We start from the raw sequence: 19,998 nt of genomic DNA, 5'->3' as shown, positions 1-19,998 counted from the left end.
AAAAGTTGTAAAGCTCGGTGTGTTTATTTACGGCGCTGGACACATGCAGAGAAAACTCTCCTCAAAAGGCATGCGTGCCGCTGAGAACTTCAGGTCTCTTTTTATCCCCCTCTCAAATACACGTGCATACAGTTTCACAATAGATTCATACATATTCATTTTTATGGGTTTTGTGTGACTTTTACCACCAGTTCCTTTTTATCAGAAAGAATTCTGAAGTCAGGCTGACTTGCCCTTACAGCAGTCCCTGTCTCTCGCTATCATCTTCTGTCTCCTCCCCTTTATCTCTGTCCTTCGCTGAATTAACTTCACTGAGCTTAGGCCTTGCTGTCTGGCTAAGTAACTACGATTTCTTACCCCAGACTCAACTCAAAAATGCACATTTTACCTAAATTAAAATGGATTTCTATCCTGGAAAATTTTCACTTTGCTTCCCTACAGAGGAAAACTCCCCCCTTGTGCAGGGTCCCTGCTGCAGCAGGACCACAGCTGGCACTGCAGGAGGGCTGAGCCCCCATGGGATGGGGCTGGGACACTGCCCTGACACACAGGGGGCAGGGACTGCTCTGACTCTGGCAATGGTGTTCTGTATTACTGCATTTTTATTTTAATTTTTATTATTTTTACTTTTAATTTATATTTATATTTATATTTATATTTATATTTATATTTATATTTATGTCTATGTCTATGAATATGTCTATATCTATATCTATGTCTATGTCTATATCTATATCTATATCTATATCTATATCTATATCTATATCCATATCCATATCTATTTATATTCTTCCTAATAAAAACCTGTCATTCCTACTCCCATATCTTTGCCTCAGAGCCCTTTAATTTCAAAATTATAATAATTTGTAGGGAGGGGGTTTACATTTTCCATTTCAAGAGAAGCTCCTGCCGTCCTTAGCAGACACCTGTCTGTTCAAACCGAGACAGGGAGCACTGAGGGGCTGGGTTGGATTTCCCAGAGCAGCTGTGGCTGCCCCTGGATCCCTGGAAGTGTCCAAGGCCAGGCTGGAGAGGGCTTGGAGCAGCCTGGGATGGTGGCAGGTGTCCCTGCTGCCTCCCAAAGCCGGCAGGGATGGGGTGATCCGCTGGGAGTTGTCCCTCATCCTTCATTTCATCGCCTCCTTTGCCAGCTGGACTTCAAGGGGAGACACTTCAAGCATGGAGCTGGAGTCGGAGCCAGGAAGTTGGGAGTAAAAATCTTCGTTTTGTGATCCCAGGCCAGCGGAAAAGACATCTGTGGATTTTGGGATGAATCAGGTTCCTGCTGGAAGCCATTCACAGGGAACGTGTTCCTGGTGTCTTTCTTTGCACCAGTGAGAGCAGAGGCACCGCTGATGTCACCCTGCATCCAGGCCATCCCTGTTATCCTCATCCTAAATTAACCCAGGCTCTCAGCAGGGATGATTCCCAAATTTCATCAGAGCAAAAGGTCCGAAACCAGCAGACAATTCCTTTGGAGGGCTGGGAGTGGATTTAGACTCAATAAACATCTGGATTTGGAATCAAATGACATTTTTAGCTGGATTTCTCCTCAAAAAAAAAAAAAGCAGGATTTTAGGGAAGGAGGCTCCATTCCTCAGCATCCAAGGGGGGGATTTACAAGACAGATGGGGATGCTTAAAATAAAGAATGAAAAATGATGGAAGTTCGTTTTTCCTCTCTGTCAGTGTGGAAACATCCCCAGCCCTCCCCCTATCTCCATCTCCAGATGAATGAGTGCTCCACCCTCATTAAAACCTTCTGCACTAATTAAACACCATTTTTAGGAGCATTAGAAGCTTTGGAGGAGACAAAAATAATCTCGTCTTTATTAAATAATCAAGGATAGAAAAACTGGAATGGATCCAGAAGTTCTCCCTGCTGTCCCCCCTGAAATGAATTTCTGGCTTTCATTAAAAAAAAAAGGATTTAAAATGTGGGCAAAAAAATAAAATAGGTTTAAAAAAAATCTCTGGCTCTGAGTGGCCAAGGGTTTCTATTTTCAGTTCATAGCCAATGGATTTTGGGAACTGAAATCCAAAATCACCCCTGGCTTTGAACAAAACCACCCAAACTGAAACCAGCAAACCACTGGAGAAGTCTGGCTCTCCAAATACACCTTTTTCTCCTCAAAAGTGGTTTGGGAGAAAACGCTTCATTTTACAACCACAAAATGCTGAGCTCCAAAAAAAACCAGCAAAAATCTTCATTTCTGACTTCCCCATTTTGCTCCCATGAGAGCACCAGGACTGGTGGGAGTGGAGAGCTCTGCATCTTGGTGGGTTGCAAATCCAGGCTGAGGGAATGGTCTAAAATCTCCTTTTTGGCCCAGATATCTGGGAGTTGATAAAATCTCTGCGATGATGCTGAGGGAGCCCTGTTTCCTTCCCTGAAGATGCCTGAAATTCAGCTAAAAATCCACTGCAATGTGGCTCAGGAAACCCCAGGTGTTGAAAACCATTCCTGTGTCCAGCGGGGAATCATCCTGACGAATCCCATCCCAAATCCTGGGTGTGGTGGAAACCCTTCAGCTTTCCCCATTAATTAGAAGGATTAATGCTGGATTTTCCCAATTTAAAATGAAGGTTTTCTAAAAAATCCCAAAGCAAAAAAATTCTCTGTCCCTTCCCCAGTTCCTCACCATGAGGTGGTTCCACATCACCATCCCTGAGAATCAGACTTTGGAAAATCCTGGGATTTTTGAGCCTCTTTAGTGTCTGCTTTTCCCTCAGAAGACCCAAAACTGAGTTTAATCTGGACAAAACTCACATTTTGAGCTCATCCATCCTTCAGTCTCCAAAATTAAGGAAGAGATTTTAGGAATTACACGGGATTTCCATGGGATGGCTTGGACTTCCCAATCCTTTGGGAGAGAATCCAAAGTGTGGCTCCTCTGCCACCATCTGACCTGAATTCCCAAAAAATCCCATGGCAACAGGAAGTTTCCAGTCTTGAATTGGGAATTCTAAAGGGAAATCTGGTTGCTGCCTTCAACCACTTAAATCTTGGCTGAAAGCAGGAAAACTCCTTTTGAAAATGGGGAATTCCCTTTTAAAATGGGGAATTCTCTTTAAAAATTGAGAATCCCCTTTATGAATGGGCAATTTATAAATATGGGCGATATATAACAATATATAGCAATGGATAATTCCTCTAAAATGGAGAATTCCCTTTATAAATGGGCAATTTAAAAATGGGCAATTTCTAAAAATGGGCTATATAAAAGTATATATAAATGGATAATTCCCTTATAATATGGAGAATTCCTCTAAAAATGGAGAATTCCTTTTCAAAATTGAAAATTCTCTTTCTAAATGTAGAATTCCCTCAAAAAATGGATAATCCCCTTCTAAAAATGGGTAATTCTTTTTTAATATGGGGAATTCCTCTAAAAATGGAGAATTCCCTTTCAAAATTGAAGATTCTCTTTCTAAATGGAGAATTCCCTCAAAAAAAATGGATGATCCCCTTGTAAAAATGGAGAATTCCCTCAAAAAATGGATAACTCCCTTGTAAAAATGGAGAAGTCCCTTAAAAATAGAGAAATTCCTTTAAAAATGGAAAATTCCCTTTACAAATTGAGAATCCCCTTGAGAAATGGAGAATTCCCTTTAAAAATGCCGACATGGAAACCTCCCAATTCCTTTGCTTTCCCTCAGCCCATGGAAATGCTCCAGCTGGATTGAAATTCCTGTTATCCATACAATCCTGGAATGGGATGGGTTGGAAGGGACCTTTAGGATCACATAACTCCAACCTCCCAATCTCCTCAACTTTTCCCAAGGATATTTTGGATATTTTAACCTCTTCCCGCTTTTGGGCCCTCAGGCTCAAATCTCCAGCCTGGAAAAGGAGACCTGGATTTGCTGATAATATTTGGAAAGAATTGTGGATCCCCTCTCCCAGAACCCCTTTCCCCCGCTCATTTTCCCTCTTTTTCCCATTAAATTCCCATCCCTCTCTGCTCCACAGCCTCCGATTTGCTGACGGTGCCTGATTTTTGTTTGCTTTGCTGTCTTAATTTCACCTCCGGCTGCCAAGCGCAAGCTGCACGAAGAAATAAATCCCAGATTTTCCCTTTCTCCCAGCGGGAAGCTCCATAAAGATTCCCTCATTAGCAGCCTCGGAGCTGCCAGAGCTGCTCTGGAACAGCTCCTTCCCCTCAGAGCTTTGGGGGCTCAAATCATTCACACAAATGAAAATTTCTTCTTCTCCTGATCATTCCTCGGTAGGAAAGCGGTTCCAGGCGTGCCAATCCATGATAATCGCTCCCAGGGCTGCAATTCCTGGGCATTGGAATGCAAAGCACTGCAAGGATCAGAGGATCCATCCAAAAACCACCAGCATTACTCTGGGATTTTGTTGATTTTGTTAATTTTGTTAATTTTGCTGACAATGCAAGGAAAGGACAAATCTGCCTCAAAAAAAAAAAAAAATAAATAAAATCCGAAGCTCTGTAGGGATCCGGGGATCCATCAAAAACCACCTGGCAAATTCCTGGGCATTGGAGTGCAAAGCCCTGCAAAGATCAGCAGATCCATCAAAACCTCCAACATCCCTTCAGGGTTTTGTTGATTTTTAAAATTTTGTTTGTTTTGTTGATAATGCAAGAAAAGGACAAATCTGCCTCAAAAAAAAAATGCAAAGAGCTGTAAGGATCAGCAGATCCATCAAAAAACCACCTGGCAAATTCCTGGTCACTGGAATGCAAAGCACTGCAAGGATCAGAGGATCCGTCAAAAACCGCCAGCATTACTCTGGGATTCTGTTGATTTTGTTAATTTTGTTTGTTTTGTTGATAACGCAAGAGAAGGACAGATCTGCCTCAAAAAAAAATGCAAAGCACTGCAAGGATCAGCGGATCCATCAAAAACCACTGGCAAATTCCTGTGCATTGGAATGTAAAGCACTGCAAGGATCACAGGATCCATCAAAAACCACCGGCGTCACTTCAGGGTTTTGTTGATTTTGTAAATTGTGTTAATTTTGTTGACAATGCAAGGAGAAATGCATCTCAAAAAAAAAAAAAAAAATCCAAAGCTGTGTAGGGAACAGCGGATCCATCAAAAACCACCTGGCAAATTCCTGGGCATTGGAATGCAAAGCCCTGCAAAGATCAGCGGATCCATTAAAAACCACCGGCGTCACTTCAGGGTTTTGTTGATTTTGTTGTTTTGTTGATTTTGTTGACAATGCAAGGAAAGGACAAATCTGCCTCAAGCTGCTCTGGTGGTGGGATTTGGTTGGACACAGCTTGGAGCAACCTGGGATAGTGGGAGGTGTCCCACATGAGCGTTAAAGTCCCTTCCCACCCAAACCCTTCCAGGATTTGCTTTGCTCCACTCAGGTTTAATGAAATCATTCCAGACTGGTGGAATTGGGCAGCGTGGAATAACAGCAGGGGTGGATTTTTGGAATTCTGCAGAAGCACACAACGAAGCTCCATGATGGTGTCAATCCATCCTGCCCCTGTGCTCAGGTGAGGCCCCACCTGCAGAGCTGCCCCAGCCCTGGATCCAGCACGGGCAGGAGCTGGAGCTGCTGCAGAGAGCCCAGAGGAGGCTCCAGGATGATCCCAGGGATGGAGCAGCTCTGCTGGGAGAGCTGGGAATGTTCCCCTGGAGAGGAGAAGCTTTGGAGTGAGCTCAGTGTGACCTTCCAGGACCTGGAGGAGCTGCAGGAAAGATGGAGAGACACTTTGGACAGGGGATGGAGGGACAGGACACAGGGAATGGCTCCCACTGCCAGAGGGCAGGGATGGATGGGAGATTGGGAAGGGATGGGGAGAGGCTGGGATGGAATTCCCAGAGCAGCTGTGGCTGCCCCTGGATCCCTGGCAGTGTCCAAGGCCAGGCTGAAGCACCCTGGGACAGTGGGAAGTGTCCATACCCATGGAATGGGATGGGATTTAAGATCCATTCAAACCCAAACCACTCTGAAATTCTGTGATTTTTCTGGTCTCTGAAGAACCAGTCCACGTCCAAAAGAGACTCAAGGCCATCCTTCATCCCAGGTCACCCTAAGCAGATAAAAAATGGAGTAAAATGTAAAAACATTTTTTAGACATTGCAATTCCCCCCGTCCCTCATTTTAAATTGGATTCTTTTCAGCTGCTTTTAATTAACGCTCAAATCCTTCCCTTTAGATCCTTTCCTGGCCCTTCCAAGCACCCCCAAATTAAAGAATGCTTCCCCTGTACTTAATCCATTAAAAAACAGGAACACAAACCAGAGGGTTTGGATTCCCTTTTTCAATTTTTTTTTTTTTTTAAAGCTGAGACATTCCTCATTTTATTATTTCCCCACATTTCTAAACCACCACAGAAAGGGCTCCCATTTGCAGGTCCCAAATTCTGGCTCTGAGTCCAGCTTGTAAAAAATTCCCTGAGTTTTCAGACAGAGCAGTACAGTAGAGTTATTTATAGGGAATTTTTTTTCCCCCTCTTCTCATTTAGGGAGGAAAAAAAAAGAGGAAAAGGGAAAAAAAGGAAATTTTTTTGTGCAAAGAGCGTTCTGCAATAAGGAGATCTGGCAGCTCCTTCACGGATGGTTTTCCTTCAAAATCTGCACAATTCCTCTGCTCTCCACCGTGTGTGGATCCATCCGAGGGGAACACTCCATAAAAACATGTGGATTTCATTCATGTGGCTACGAGAGCTTTGTTTGCCTTGGCAGCTCCCAGTCGAAAATGGACGCGTTGGATTTTCTCCAGGGCTTTCCAGAAGTGCTCCGGATGGATCAGGGAGGAAGGGCTGGAGGTTGTCCTTCGTGACCTTCCCTTGCTTCTGGCTGGTCTGGGGACAAAGCCAAGCCTACAGGCTGAGCCTAAAAGCCGGATTTGCCAAAAATTCTTTGGATTTGTCAAGAATGACTCAACCTGTGCCACTTATCCATGGGAAGGGAAGGGATGGGAGATGCTCCCAGGTAGGACATGGATTGTCCACCAGGATCTGGTGTGGTGGGACAAGAGGTGACTTCATGGTGAAACCTTTCCTGGTTTATTCCCAATTTTTCCAGGGATGTGTGCTCCCTGTGCCAGCTGGGCTCCATCCAATGCTGGATTGGAGCTCCTCGTGCTACTGGTGAAGCTCAGGAGCTGCCAGTTGGCCACCAGTGCTCGGATTTTCCCAAATTTCGGGGCCTCTAGGGATTTCATCGTTGCCAGAGTTCAGTGGGATTATCCCAGTATACCCATAATGGATTCCCACAGTGCCCTTCCCTGCAGGTTTAGGAATTAAGGAGTAACTTTGGGATGTGGTTCTAGCCATGGAATGAAGGAATTATTGAGGTTGGAAATACTTCGAAGGTTATCAAATAATTAAAGTAGAAAACTCCAGAGCATTTCAATCCATTGATCCTTTGGAGCATTGAGCTCCGAGGAAAATTGTCAGTGCAGGAATTACATCCAGGAGTTTACAGAATCTATGGATTTCTATATTGTACATATTGACATTGGATTGTCATGGAATCCTGGAATGGTTTGGGATGGACGGGACCTTAAAGCCCATCCAGTGGCACCCCTGCCATGGGCAGGGACACCTTCCACTATCCCAGGTTTCTCCAAGCCCCATCCAACCTGGACTTGGACACTTCCAGGCATCCACCATTTCTCTGGACAATGAAATCTGTACGATTGTGTTGCACCTGGCATGAGGAGATCACAGTCCTGAGTGGAAGCCACAACAATCTCAGGGAAAAAATAACGGAATACTTGGAGAACTCAACTCTTCCCCTTTCTGGCCAAGAAGTTGCTCCTTATCCAATGAACTTCCCTTTGCACCAGGACTGGGGGTGCTTAAGCAGGAAAAATCTCCCTGGGCATGGTGGGATTTGAAGGTTGGACTTTGGAGGCTTTTCCCAAGCTTAAAGATTCCAGGATGGAATCCCAGATCTCTGGGATCACCAGAGCTCTGAGTGCCACATCCAGGAATTCCTGGGACACCTCAATGGGTGGGAACTCCAAACCTCCCTGGGCAGTTCCAAGGCCTGAGCACCCTTTCCATGGGGAAATTCCTCCTGGTGTCCAACCCTGGTCCAGCTTGAGGCCGTTCCCTCTCCCCCCATTCCTGTTCCCTGGAGCAGAGCCCAATCCCTGCCTTGCTACAAACCTCCCTTCAGGGACTTGTGGAGAGTGAAATTTCCATGAAATGGGATGGAAACTCTGTCCCATATTCTGGGTCTTGGATCCTTCACTCTGCATCTTGAAGGAGCTTTGAACGATTTGGAAGCAGTTTTCTCTTGAAGGGAAGAGATTCCTGGTCTGAGGGACGGCTACTGGAATTCAGCCTTCACTCTGGGCCGTGTGTGTGGGAGAGCAGCACAGCTGGGAATTTTCTCCAGACTTTGTGTCCCAGGATAACAGGAATTCCTGGGACACCTCCAGGGATGGGAACTCCAAACCTCCCTGGGCAGTTCCAAGGCCTGGACAACGTTTCCATGCAGAAATTTAGGAATTAAGCGATAGATTTATAGATTTTGGGATACATGGACACGGCGCCTTATCCTGACCTTTTCCAGGTGCCCTCCTTTACCTGAGGGGTTTCACAGCTCCAGGGCCCCATCACCTCCTCTCCCTGAAGATTCCCACCCATCACTTTCCAGACTCTAGAACAAAAGGAAAGAGAAGCAGGAAAATATCCACAAAATTTGGATTCTTAGTGGGAATATTCTCATTCCCGATTTCTCTCCCTGGTCTGCTGCTGCCGTTGATTTGTGAACAATTGAAGAACATCTGGAGAGCTGGAATTTGTCTCAGGGATGGTCAGTCCATGCCTGGCTTTTCCTGTTAGTTTGTGGTTTTTTGGGAATGCTCCAGGAAGATTATTGGACGTGATTAATCCCAAATGTCATTTAATCCATGACATTATCCCAATTATCCAAACACTCCTCTAATCCTGTGTAAAGAAGAGTAGAGATTTAATTTGATACAAAAATATCAAATACAGGCAGCTTCAATGTTGCAAAAATTGAATTATTTCAATTTAATTTACTTGATTTAAATTAATTTAATTTTAATAAGTAGTTAAGGGAGCTAGGATGCCAATTCTAACAAATAATCTCAATTAGGGTTGTTTAGTCCCAAAATTTTTTTTAATCTAATGTTGTCCTTTGAGGGCTGTGTTGGAATCAGCCCTCATCCTGTTGTTTTTCCTGGACAGAAAGAAAGGAAAATTCCCAAAACCAAATCTATTATCTTCCTGTAAATTGGAGTCTCACTGCCTCACTTCCAATTTTTTTTGGAGAAGTACTTGTCTTGCAAAGTTGTAAACACGGAGGAAGGCAGATATTTACTTATTGATTGATCACATTGTCCAAGATTGCAAGGCAAGATGTATCCTATCTGCCATCTGCATGGCAGCTGTCTTCTGTTAAGTGGGCAGCTTTCCTTATCTCTTACACACCCACTCCCCCCTCAGGAGGGGACACCTGCTGATAACAGACTATTGAATGTCACTGCATGGCTGGTGAGAACTACAGCATTGTTGGAGAATGGCTTAAAGAAAAAGGCCATGAAGACATACAATTGAGAGAAAAGTAAAAGGTAGAAGTAAAGCAGTTCCTAAAGCAGTTCCCAGGCTTAACTTTATAAATAATAAGGTTCTCAGACAGTCTTCCCATAACAAGCAAAGCACTCTGTCTGGGAAAAGCTGGCTCCCTGGGAACAGATATGGAAGTTTTGGGAAACTCTCCTATCACAGTGGTTGGTTCTGTTTTTAATAAACAATTGTAGGTATTGTAAAACAAAAGGAGTGGTTAGAGTTTTCTCTGTTAGCCTATCGTGAGCTTGGATTTTGCAATATGCATGAAGTTAATTAACACTGTTATATAAAGTGACTGATTGATCAATAAATCGGAGTTCGATGCATTAGCAGGATGGTCGTTCTCCCCTTCACTTCAATACAGCATCCCATTGGGAGATGTGAGCCCAGAGGGAGGAGCCAAGCATTCCTACCCGGATACAATCCAGAGGTTTTGAGACACCAGCACGGCTTCTGCACTGGATTCCCCAGAGGAACAGCAGCTGCCTCTCCTTCCCCTGGATCTTCAGAGGAAGAATCCATCCTTCTCTACAGGGTCCCTGCTCCAGCAGAACCACCCCTGACACTGCAGGAGGGCTGAGCCACAATTCCAATGGGACTGCCACCAACACCCTGACCCACAGGGTGTCACGTTGGGTTCTGACTCTGTCAGTGTTGGTTTGGTTTACTGCATTGTTTATTTTGTCCTTTTATTTTATCCTTATTTTATCCTTTTATTTTCTTCCCTATTAAAGAACTGTTATTCCTGCTCCCATATTTTTGCCTGAGAGCCCCTTAATTTAAAATTTAAAGCAATTCAGACAGGGGGGTTTACATTTTTCCATTTCAGGGGAGGCTCCTGCCTTCCTTAGCAGGCACCTGTCTTCCCAAACCGAGACAGATTTTATTTCCCTATTGATTTATTTGCGCAGGGCACAGATCCATCCCATGGGAGTGAAATCTAGGGATTGGGATCGATTTTCCTCCAAGGGAATAACAATCCAACAGGAGCTCCCTCCTCCTTCCCGTGCTCCGATCATCCCGCTGCTCGCGCCATCCAAGGAACGCTTCCAGGCCGAGCCATTCCCGGGATCTCTGCCAGCCAAGGAGCTCCTTGGGCGAATTCCAGCTGGGATGAGTTCCCCAGGCTGGAAAGAGGTGCAGGATCCATGGGATTCCTTGGATTGATCCAGAAGAGGAATCTCCGTTTGAAGCAGACTTTGTTACAAAGCATGGGAGAATGTCCAAAGGATCGGACAGAGGCGTTGACTCGGATGTGTTAATTAATTAATTAATGTCATCAACAATTCTTTGGGAAGAGTAAAATCAATGCTGTAGGGGAGAAAGGAAGTGAGAGAGAAAAGGAGAGGGGAAAAGACCCTTTTTTAAAGGATTTCAGACTTAGTTACAAAGCATGGAGGCATCTCCGAAGGATCGGACGGAGGCGTTGACTCAGATGAGTTAATTAATTAATTAATTAATTAATGGTATGAGCAATTATTTTGGAGGAGTAAAATCAATGTTGAGGGGAGAAAGGGAAATGAGAGAGAAAAGGAGGGAAAAAAAGAGACTTTTTAAAAGGATTTGGGTGACGTTTTCCTCCTCTTGCTCCAGAATCTCCAAAGGATTGGACGGAGGCATTGACTCAGATGAGTTAATTAATTAATTAATTGATGCCATCAGCAATTATTTGGGAGGATTAAAATCAATGCTGAGGGGGAAAGGGAAGTGAGAGAGAAAAGGAGGGGGAAAAGGAGCCTTTTTAAAAGGATTTGGGTGACGTTTTCCTCCTCTTGCTCCAGAATCTCCAAAGGATTGGACAGAGGCGTTGACTCAGATGGAAAAATCCAAGGATCCAGATTTTGATCCAGGAGCCTTTGATCTCTCAGCATGGAAAGTCTCTGTCGAGATTTCAGGCTCTTCCTTGAAAATTTTGGGGCTTTTTTAGTCCTGCTTGAATCCCATCCATTCCTCTCTGGGTATTCCTGTATCCCCAAAAATCACAAAAAAAGGAAAACCAGGAGGAATTAAAATGACAGGATGGTCATTCCCATTCTGGGTGTCCTTTGAAATTAATTTTGTTTAAAATTGAATTAACCTTTAATTGTTTCAAAGTTTTTTGCTGTTTCCCAGGCTGGAGATCTCAAGCCAAAAATAACCCTTTAAAAAACATAATTAAAAGAATTATAATAATAATATACTAAATTATAAATATAAATTATAATAGCATAATAAATATAATGATAATAATTATTATTAATATTTTAAAAGTAATTAATTAATGAATAAAATAGAGGAAAAGGAGGGAATGTCATTCCTTAGAATCCTACACATGCGAATGAAGAACTCATTTACATACAATCAGAATTAATTTGCTTTAAGCATGATGACAATTAATTAATTAATGGCATCAGCAATTATTTGGGAGGAGTAAAATCAATGCTGAGGGGGGAAAGGGAAATGAGAGAGAAAAGGAGGGGAAAAAGGAGCCTTTTTTAAAGGATTTGGGTGACATTTTCCTCCTCTTCAGCTGTTTGCAAAGGACAGGAAACACATCCCTAATTTTAGTCAGAAATAGTAAAATAACTAAAACCTGCATTTTTTTTATTACCAAGAAAGTGCCTAGCTTCAATAAAATATTCTCATTCGTGTCATAAATTATTGTTGTTAAAAATATTTTTTGCTATAATATATATAGATAATTACAGTTTTTAAGCTAATAATAAATGAGCCTGAATATTTCCCTGGCAATTTTTTATTCCCTCTCAAAGCCCAGCATTGTTTTCTCAGGGTTTGGCCCTGAAGAAGCCCCAGAACAAAAATAACTCCTCAAGTCCATGAATGGATTTTAAAAGCTCTGGAATTACAAAGAAAATACTGGGAAAAAGGAGAAAAAACAACACCCAGGCACCGTTCAGAAGCAGGAAAGCTGAAAAAACTCAAAATATTTTGATTTAATTGGCTATAGCAGCAGGAAAAACGTCCATAGGATTGTTCTGGTTTTCCTGGATGCAATTCCATGGGATGGAGTGAAATTTTCACGAAGTGCCAAAGCTCTTTCCAGGAGTTCAGGTTTCCCAGTGGCTCTGGGAAGGACAAAGTGGGAAAAGTTCCCCCAAAGAGCCTCAGCAGGGAAGGAGGAGGAGGTTGGATGTGAAATTGCTGCACTTAAAAGCTCTTGAAGAGGAAAATTATGGACGAGGAGGTGCTGGAATGTGGTGAAAAATTATCCCAGCGTGTTGATGGCTTCCAGGATTGCGATTAACGACGGGGCCCTGTTGGAATTTGGAAGGGCTGGGCTTGGAGCAGCAGGAAAACAAAGGAATTCTGGTTTGCAGGGCCTGGATGGTTCCAGAAGGTAAAAAGTTCTTTTTCCTTATTTTTGGGGAGTTATAAATAACTTTTCTCTCCCTTGTTTGGGGAGCTTTGGCTGCAAAATTTCCCGGGAATCTGAGGCAGCACCTCAAATCAAATTATCATTAATTACTGTGCTTTAAAAAGTCGGGAGGGGAAGGATGGAGAGGGAAAATTAAGGATGTGAACACACAAATGGACAAAATTAGGGGGGTCAGGAAAGGGACATTTTTTAGGAATCCAGGAAAAGCTAAAACCTGTGGGATAGGGGATGTTCATCCCGGATTTTGGCTGGATAAATGAAGGATTTACAGAGAATTCTGCATGGACACGACCACAAAGAGGGAAGGAAAAATGTCAATATCATCTGTCCTAAACCAAAATTCCTGGCTGGATTAGGACAGGGATATTTGAGGAGTTCCCACTGTCCCATCACCAGAGGAGAAGGTTTTCCACCTTTGACTCCTTCCACAATCTCCATGGATTGAATTGGGAATCCAAAGGTTGGGCTCCGAGATCTTCTCCAACTCTGCGTCTATGGAGTCTGGAATTTCCTTCTTTGGACCCTGAGGGACCTGATGCTCCTCCAAAACATGGATTGGGAATGTGAACACTCCTGCTTGTTCCTGTTTTAGGGAAATTTGGCTCCTGGAATCTCTCTTTGCCACAAAACACCTGGAAAATGCAAATTGAGGGGTCGTGACATCATTAGGGGGGACAGACAGGTTGTGAGTGATGTTTTCCTGAAGGATTTCCCATCCCAACAATTTTTGGGGACTTTTTTTTGTCTAGAGCATTTTTTTCCCTAGGATTTCCTGGTTTGCACGAGTTTGGTGTCTCCTTTGCATGAACATGGGAACGAAGTCACCGCTTGGACACCCGCTCCCAAAAAATAAAGTTTGGCTCCGTGTGTTCACCTTCTATTTTTAGAATTTGTCTTCTTGTTGCTCCCTGCTGGAATGTCCTATGGAATCTTTAAAAGTAAGTTTAAGGGGGGAAAAAAAAGGATTCTGGCAAATGGCAATAAGAAGAGAAAGAAAAATTTGGAACTCAACCAAAAGAATGAGAATTGTCATCCATTCTTTGACAAAATAATAAAAAAGTTGGGGAGCCAAAATCCCCGATGAGCACAGAAATGAAGGAATATTTGCCAGGCTGCAGGGAGGGTCAGAGGTGTTTTTTCACACCCTGGACACAGAATTTTGGGGGTTTTTTTTGGACGTTTGTGTGACTCGCACCCCCATTTCCCAGGAAGGATATTCCCAGTGTTGGCAGAGCAGCGGATGAATTCAAGTCCCTGGAATCTCAGCCCCACCTGTTGGACTGCCCATCAAGAGGAGCTGCCAAGGCCTTCCCAGCAGGGTGACTAATCCATGCTGGGAACATCAGGGAGCTTTCCAGGCCTTGTTTGGGAATTGCAGGACTGTTGTTGGTGCCTTGTGCACTTCCTGGTTGCTCCAAGTTTTTTTGTATTCATTCCTTAATAAAATTCTCTCACGTCACCCCAGCAGCTAAAAGTTATCCCTGACTTTTCCCCATGGACTGAGGTTTTCTACCTCATCGTGTCATCCCTTTCCAATCCCAGAGTTTGTTGTTTCCAGACAAACAGGGAGGTGGGAATGACACACACCCAGACTTGGAGCAAGGACGCAGAGGACTCGGGGCGTAGTGGCCTTTTAAATTATTTTATTCTTGGACAATATCAGGATTTTGAATTATCTGCTCTCCAGAGCTGTAAAAAAGATCCAAGTGCTTGATTTTCTGGGATATTCCTGCTGCTCTTCCCTTCCTGCTCTGCTCAGCTTCTCCCGAGCACTGGAATTGGGTGGTTAAAGGAGAAAATAGAGGAGCAGCTTTGCTTTGGAGCTGAGCTGGTGCCCACAGGTCTAAATGAAGGACTGGAAGATGCCAAGGCCGTTCCCCAAAGGAATTTAGGCCATGGAGGAACTGATACATAAGAGTTGGATGATCCTTGCGCTTCCCTGAGTTCTCTGATTTTTGTATTTTCCTGTCCCGCTTTGTGGAATTCAGGAAATAATTTTGCCCCACTGTCATGACTTCCATAATTTGCTTCACCTGTCTCCTCTGAAGAATTTGGAGGAATGGCTGCATCAGGAGTGGGAACTGGCAATTTTTGAATGTTGGATGTGATCAAAGTCCCGGCAACAAATGAAACGTCAGTTCGGGAGCCAGAGAACCCCATTTAGAGCCCTTCCTTATCTCCAGAGAATCCTGGAATGGTTTGGGTTGGAAAGGACCTCAAAACCCATCCAGTCCCACCCCATTCCATGGGCAGGAACACCTCCCACTGTCCCAGGCTGCTCCAACCCCATCCTTGGACACTTCCAGGGATCCAGGGGCAGCCACAGCTGCTCTGGGGATTCCATCCTGGCCCTTCCTCACCCTCCCAGCCAGGAATTGCTTCCCAAAATCCCATCAATCCCTACTCTGTTTCAGTTTAAAGCCATTCCCTCTTGTCCTGGCACCTTAGGCCTTGTCCCAAATCCCTCTGCCTTTCCAGAGAAGGAAAAAAGACAGAAAATTTCCCTGATTTTCCCTGGATTTTGTAAAGTTTTATTCCCTGTTGGTCTCGAGCAAAGGGAAAACTTTCCATGAGAAACACGCGGGATGTGATCCGTGTTCGTGTCCAGTTCTGGTCAGGGATGTGATCCGTGTTTGTGTCCAGTTCTGGTCAGGATGAGAGTTCAGGGCGTCAATCCCTAATTTTGGGAGCACTTGGGAGAATTGAACCATTTCCAGTGGGGGGAAAAAAATCAGGAAAATGAGGAAGAGTTTTGTGCTATGAAATTCCGACTCAATTAATGGATTGGAGATGACCTTCAGGATCATCCCATTCATTGGGCAAGGGGAAATTCCACTATCCCAGGCCGTTCCAACCCCTTCCAATCCTTGGACACTTGCAAGGATCCAGGAGAAGCCACAGCTTCTGTGGGAAAACTTCTCCAGGACCTCCCCACCCTCAAGGTTTGGAGCCTCCTAAAATGTGGAGGAGAAGACAAAAAATTCAAGAATCCTGGTGAAGGGAAGGCTCCGAGCCATGGAGCTTTTGGGAGAGAGGGGTGTAAAGGACATGAAGATTTTAATCATCAGATAAATGACTTCAGGAGGGGGTGTCAGGGAGGCCACGCTCTGCCCGGGATATTTCCTGTGGTTCTGTGCCCAGGAACAGCTCCGGGGTTGGTCTGACACAGCTTCAGACAAAGCTGTCAGCCAGCCCACGGCTAATCCAGGGAAATTCAAGCTGCAGGGAGATAAAAATCAATGGATGTTCTCCCAAAAGAAATCCATCTTTCAGTGCTTCTCTTGAGCTGCTCTCATCTCTCATAATTCCCCAAAAAAATTCAGCTTTGTGGTTCTGCCCTGTTATAGACATCACAAGAATTGGCTTCCTGCAGATCCTTTGGGTCACTGGGATTTCTTTACTCCTTGCTGCCTTTGGAAATGTTTTTTCCATCATCAAACATTTTTTCCCAGCTGCTTATCAGGTTCTCCACTGTTATCTGATCCCTAGAGAATAGGCTGGTCTTCCTTAGAAAACCATGATATTAAATATGAATTTATAATTCATTCATCATTATTTAAGATTTATTTCATATTTAAACGCTCTGTGTTTGCACACAGTAAAAGCTTTAGGGCAGCGTCAGAAATTTCTAATCCTGAATTTGCTGCCTGGAATTTTCTCCACCAGATATAAATATGGGAATATTTACCTTCCTTCATATGAAGGGTGTAGGCAGAGAAGCATTTTTTTCGGGGAAAAAATAAAAAGAGGAAGTCTGGGATTTCAGCCTGGATATTTATTGAAGCTGGAAGGGAATCACGGAGCTGACAGAAGTTCTTACACACTTCCGAAATAAAGATTTATCCAAGAGTCCGAGGATTGCTCCATCAGTATCCATTTATTTGGCTCGAGTCTCTTAATGCCTCTGCCCTTGGTGGATTCCAGCCATGGAATAAAGACAATTCCATTCGTTCACTCCTTGTTTTTGAAACACTGGAGCCCCTCTGAGCTGGAATAACTGGGAGGTTGTCTTCTCAGGATTCAGCCAGCTCCTTCCAACCCAGAAATGCTCACAAATCCATTACAAATAAAGCAGGATCCTGGCAGCTTGGGAAGATCCCTGGATCGTGAGGCAGCAGGAGCCAGAGACAATTCCCAAAGGGAAGTTGGGATTTGGACATTTTCTTCTTGGGAGGGTGGGGAGGGGAAGAGTTCCTGCGTGTGGATGTGAGTCACGACGCGGGACTGGGCCCCGGGGCCAGAAACAGCACCCGGAGCGTTTGATTTGCTCCATGATTAATTGGGAAGGGAAGAGAAGGGATCATGGATGGGACTAAGTCCATGGCCTGGAGTGTTTGATTTGCTCCATGATTAATTGGGGAAGGGAAAGAGAAGGGATCATGGATGGGAACTAAATCCATGGCCTAGAGCTTTTTATTTGCTCCATAATTAATTGGGAAATCTTGTGTGGGAAATAAATCCATGGCCTGCAGTGTTTGATTTGCTCCATAATTAATCGAGGCAGGAAATAGAAGAAATCTTGTGTGGGAACAAAATCCCTGGCCTAGAGTGTTTGATTTGCTCCATGATTAATTGAATAAGGAAAGAGAAGGGATCTTGTGTGGGAACGAAATCCACGGCCTGGAGTGTTTGATTTGCTCCATGATTAATTGGGAAATCTTGTGTAGGAATTAAATCCATGGCCTGGAGTGTTTGATTTGCTCCATAATTAGGTGGGAAACAGAAAGAGATAGGATCTTGTGTAGGAACTAATTTCATGTCCTGGAGTGTTTGATTTGCTGCCTAATTTCTTGGGAAAGGGAAGGAAAGGGGATCCTTCATGGGAATTAAATCCCATGGCCTGGCATTTGATGTTGGTGTGGTTGCAGATCTCCAGGTTTGACCTTCCCTGTGGCCTCTCTTCCAGCCCTCTGCCCGTCCTGCCTGGGAGAAGCTTCTGGATCCAAGACTCTCCTGACTCCACAGCCATCCCACCGCTCCCCTTTTCCACCAGGGTCACCTGTGGGAGTGCAGAGGAATTCAGGACCCTCTGGCCCTGCAGATTGTTACCCCATTTCCTCCTTGAGCCTTCAGGTTCCTCCTTCTCCTCTTTCCCATTGCGCTGAGCCCTCCTCCATGCTGGGAGGCATCACCCTGCTCCCAACGCATCCCAAAAATTTCTTCACCAAGTGCATTTCCCTTTTCTCTGGATGAAAAATCTCTCCTTTCTCCCTGTTTGCATGTCAGATCCCCTCCCCTAAAAAGAGAAGGAATCCTGGTATTGGGGAGTACGGGATGAATGCACAGACTCGTACCAAGACGTTTGGGAATTATGGAATTTTATCTTCCCTTATTTTGGATTCCATCACCTTGAAGCCTCCTCAGGGTTCTCATTCTCCCACTGCTCCCCTCCTTCCTTCTCTTTCCCTGGCAAATCCCCATTCCCTCTTTCCAGGTGTTCCCAGCTATGGCAGCAGCAGTTGGAAGAGCCCCAGAATATTTCCCCCCATCCAGGACCCCCCTTTCCTCCCATTTTCCTCTCCTTTGCTGCAGCTCCAGGAATATTCCTGAATTTTTAGCTTCCAGCAAGAATAAACTGCATCCATCCTCTGGAAACGGATATGGAGTCAATTCCAAAGGGTTCTCCAGCTCCTATTTATAAACCAGCCAGGATTTATTATTACTGTAATAATCATTATTATTCCTGGGCTTGGACAAACACAGGGAAGCGTGGCCCTGTTTGTGCGGATTTGCTGTCCTGGAGTATTTCGGGTGTCGCTTGCAAATCTGATCCCAACCAGCAGCAGGAAAACAAGGAAGCCCAATTAGGAGTGGAGTCAGGCTGGAGTTTTGTTGCCATTGGCCAGCAGGTTTGGACGGGAGCTCCAGCCAAGAGGAAATCTGGTCCAGATGAAAGTCTCACTTCCAGCGCCTAAAAAAAGGCCCGGACGGCTCTGTGTGCACAGGGGTTTTTCCCTCAAGAAATTCCGTAGGGATTCCAAGCCTTGTGCTCTCACTTCTGTGACAGGAGCAAGACCCAGCTCCTTTTCCTGCTCCTGGCACGGCTCGAGGAGAAACCCTCCAGGCTCTGCTGGAACCAGGATCCCCCGTCCTCCTTCCCGGCCTCCCGTTCTTTCCGCATGGAGTGACCTGAGAGGAACTTCCCTGGAGCTGCTGATTTCCTGCTTCCCGAGCTCCTGGCAGCCTGGCGGGGGCTCGAGTTAGGCTGGGACACAAAGTCTGGAGAAAATTCCCAGCTGTGCTGCTCTCCCACACACACGGCCCAGAGTGAAGGCTGAATTCCAGTAGCCGTCCCTCAGACCAGGAATCTTTTAGCTTTAAAAGAAAACTGCTTCCAAATCGTTCAAAGCTGACTGAAGGATCCAAGACCCAGAATATGGGACAGAGTTTCCATCCCATTTCATGGAAATTTCACTCTCCACAAGTCCCTGAAGGGAGGTTTGTAGCAAGGCAGGGATTGGGCTCTGCTCCAGGGAACAGGAATGGGGGGAGAGGGAACGGCCTCAGGCTGGACCAGGGTTGGACACCAGGAGGAATTTCCCCATGGAGAGGGTGCTCAGGCCTTGGAACTGCCCAGGGAGGTTTGGAGTCCCCATCCCTGGAGGTGTCCCAGGAATTCCTGGATGTGGCACTCAGTGCTCTGGTGATCCCAGAGATCTGGGATTCCATCCTGGAATCTTTAAGCTTGGGAAAAGCCTCCAAAGTCCAACCTTCAAATCCCACCATGCCCAGGGAGATTTTTCCTGCCTAAGCACCCCCAGTCCTGGTGCAAAGGGAAGTTCATTGGATAAGGAGCAACTTCTTGGCCAGAAAGGGGAAGAGTTGAGTTCTCCAAGTATTCCATTATTTTTTCACTGGGGTTTTTGTGGCTTCCAGTCAGGACTGTGATCTCCTCATGCCAGGTGCAACACAATCGTACAGATTTCATTGTCCAGAGAAACTGGGGATTCATGGAAATGTCCAAGGCCATGTTGGATGGGGCTTGGAGAAACCTGGGATAGTGGGAGGTGTCCCTGCCCATGGCAGGGGTGCCACTGGATGGGCTTTAAGGTCCCGTCCATCCCAAACCATTCCAGGATTCCAT

General features: G+C 44.9%; 1 protein-coding gene across 1 annotated transcript in view; it reads left to right on the top strand.

Moving 5' to 3' along the window:
- Positions 1 to 19,042, top strand: part of TMIE (transmembrane inner ear) — a 56,266-nt gene extending 37,224 nt beyond the window's left edge. Inside the window, exons 5-6 of the mRNA XM_054273394.1 lie at positions 18,141 to 18,214; positions 18,922 to 19,042. Coding sequence (XP_054129369.1) covers positions 18,141 to 18,214; positions 18,922 to 19,042 — 195 coding nt within the window. The remainder of the gene's footprint in view (positions 1 to 18,140; positions 18,215 to 18,921) is intronic.
- Positions 19,043 to 19,998: the final 956 nt, after the last annotated feature.

The sequence above is a fragment of the Melozone crissalis genome, unplaced genomic scaffold (assembly GCF_028551555.1).
Source record: "Melozone crissalis strain CALT ecotype California unplaced genomic scaffold, PUWL_Pcris_2 ptg000016l_1, whole genome shotgun sequence".
Lineage (NCBI taxonomy): Eukaryota > Metazoa > Chordata > Aves > Passeriformes > Passerellidae > Melozone > Melozone crissalis.
Note: the sequence above shows the minus strand (reverse complement) of the source record. Positions and strands in the feature narration are given on the sequence as shown.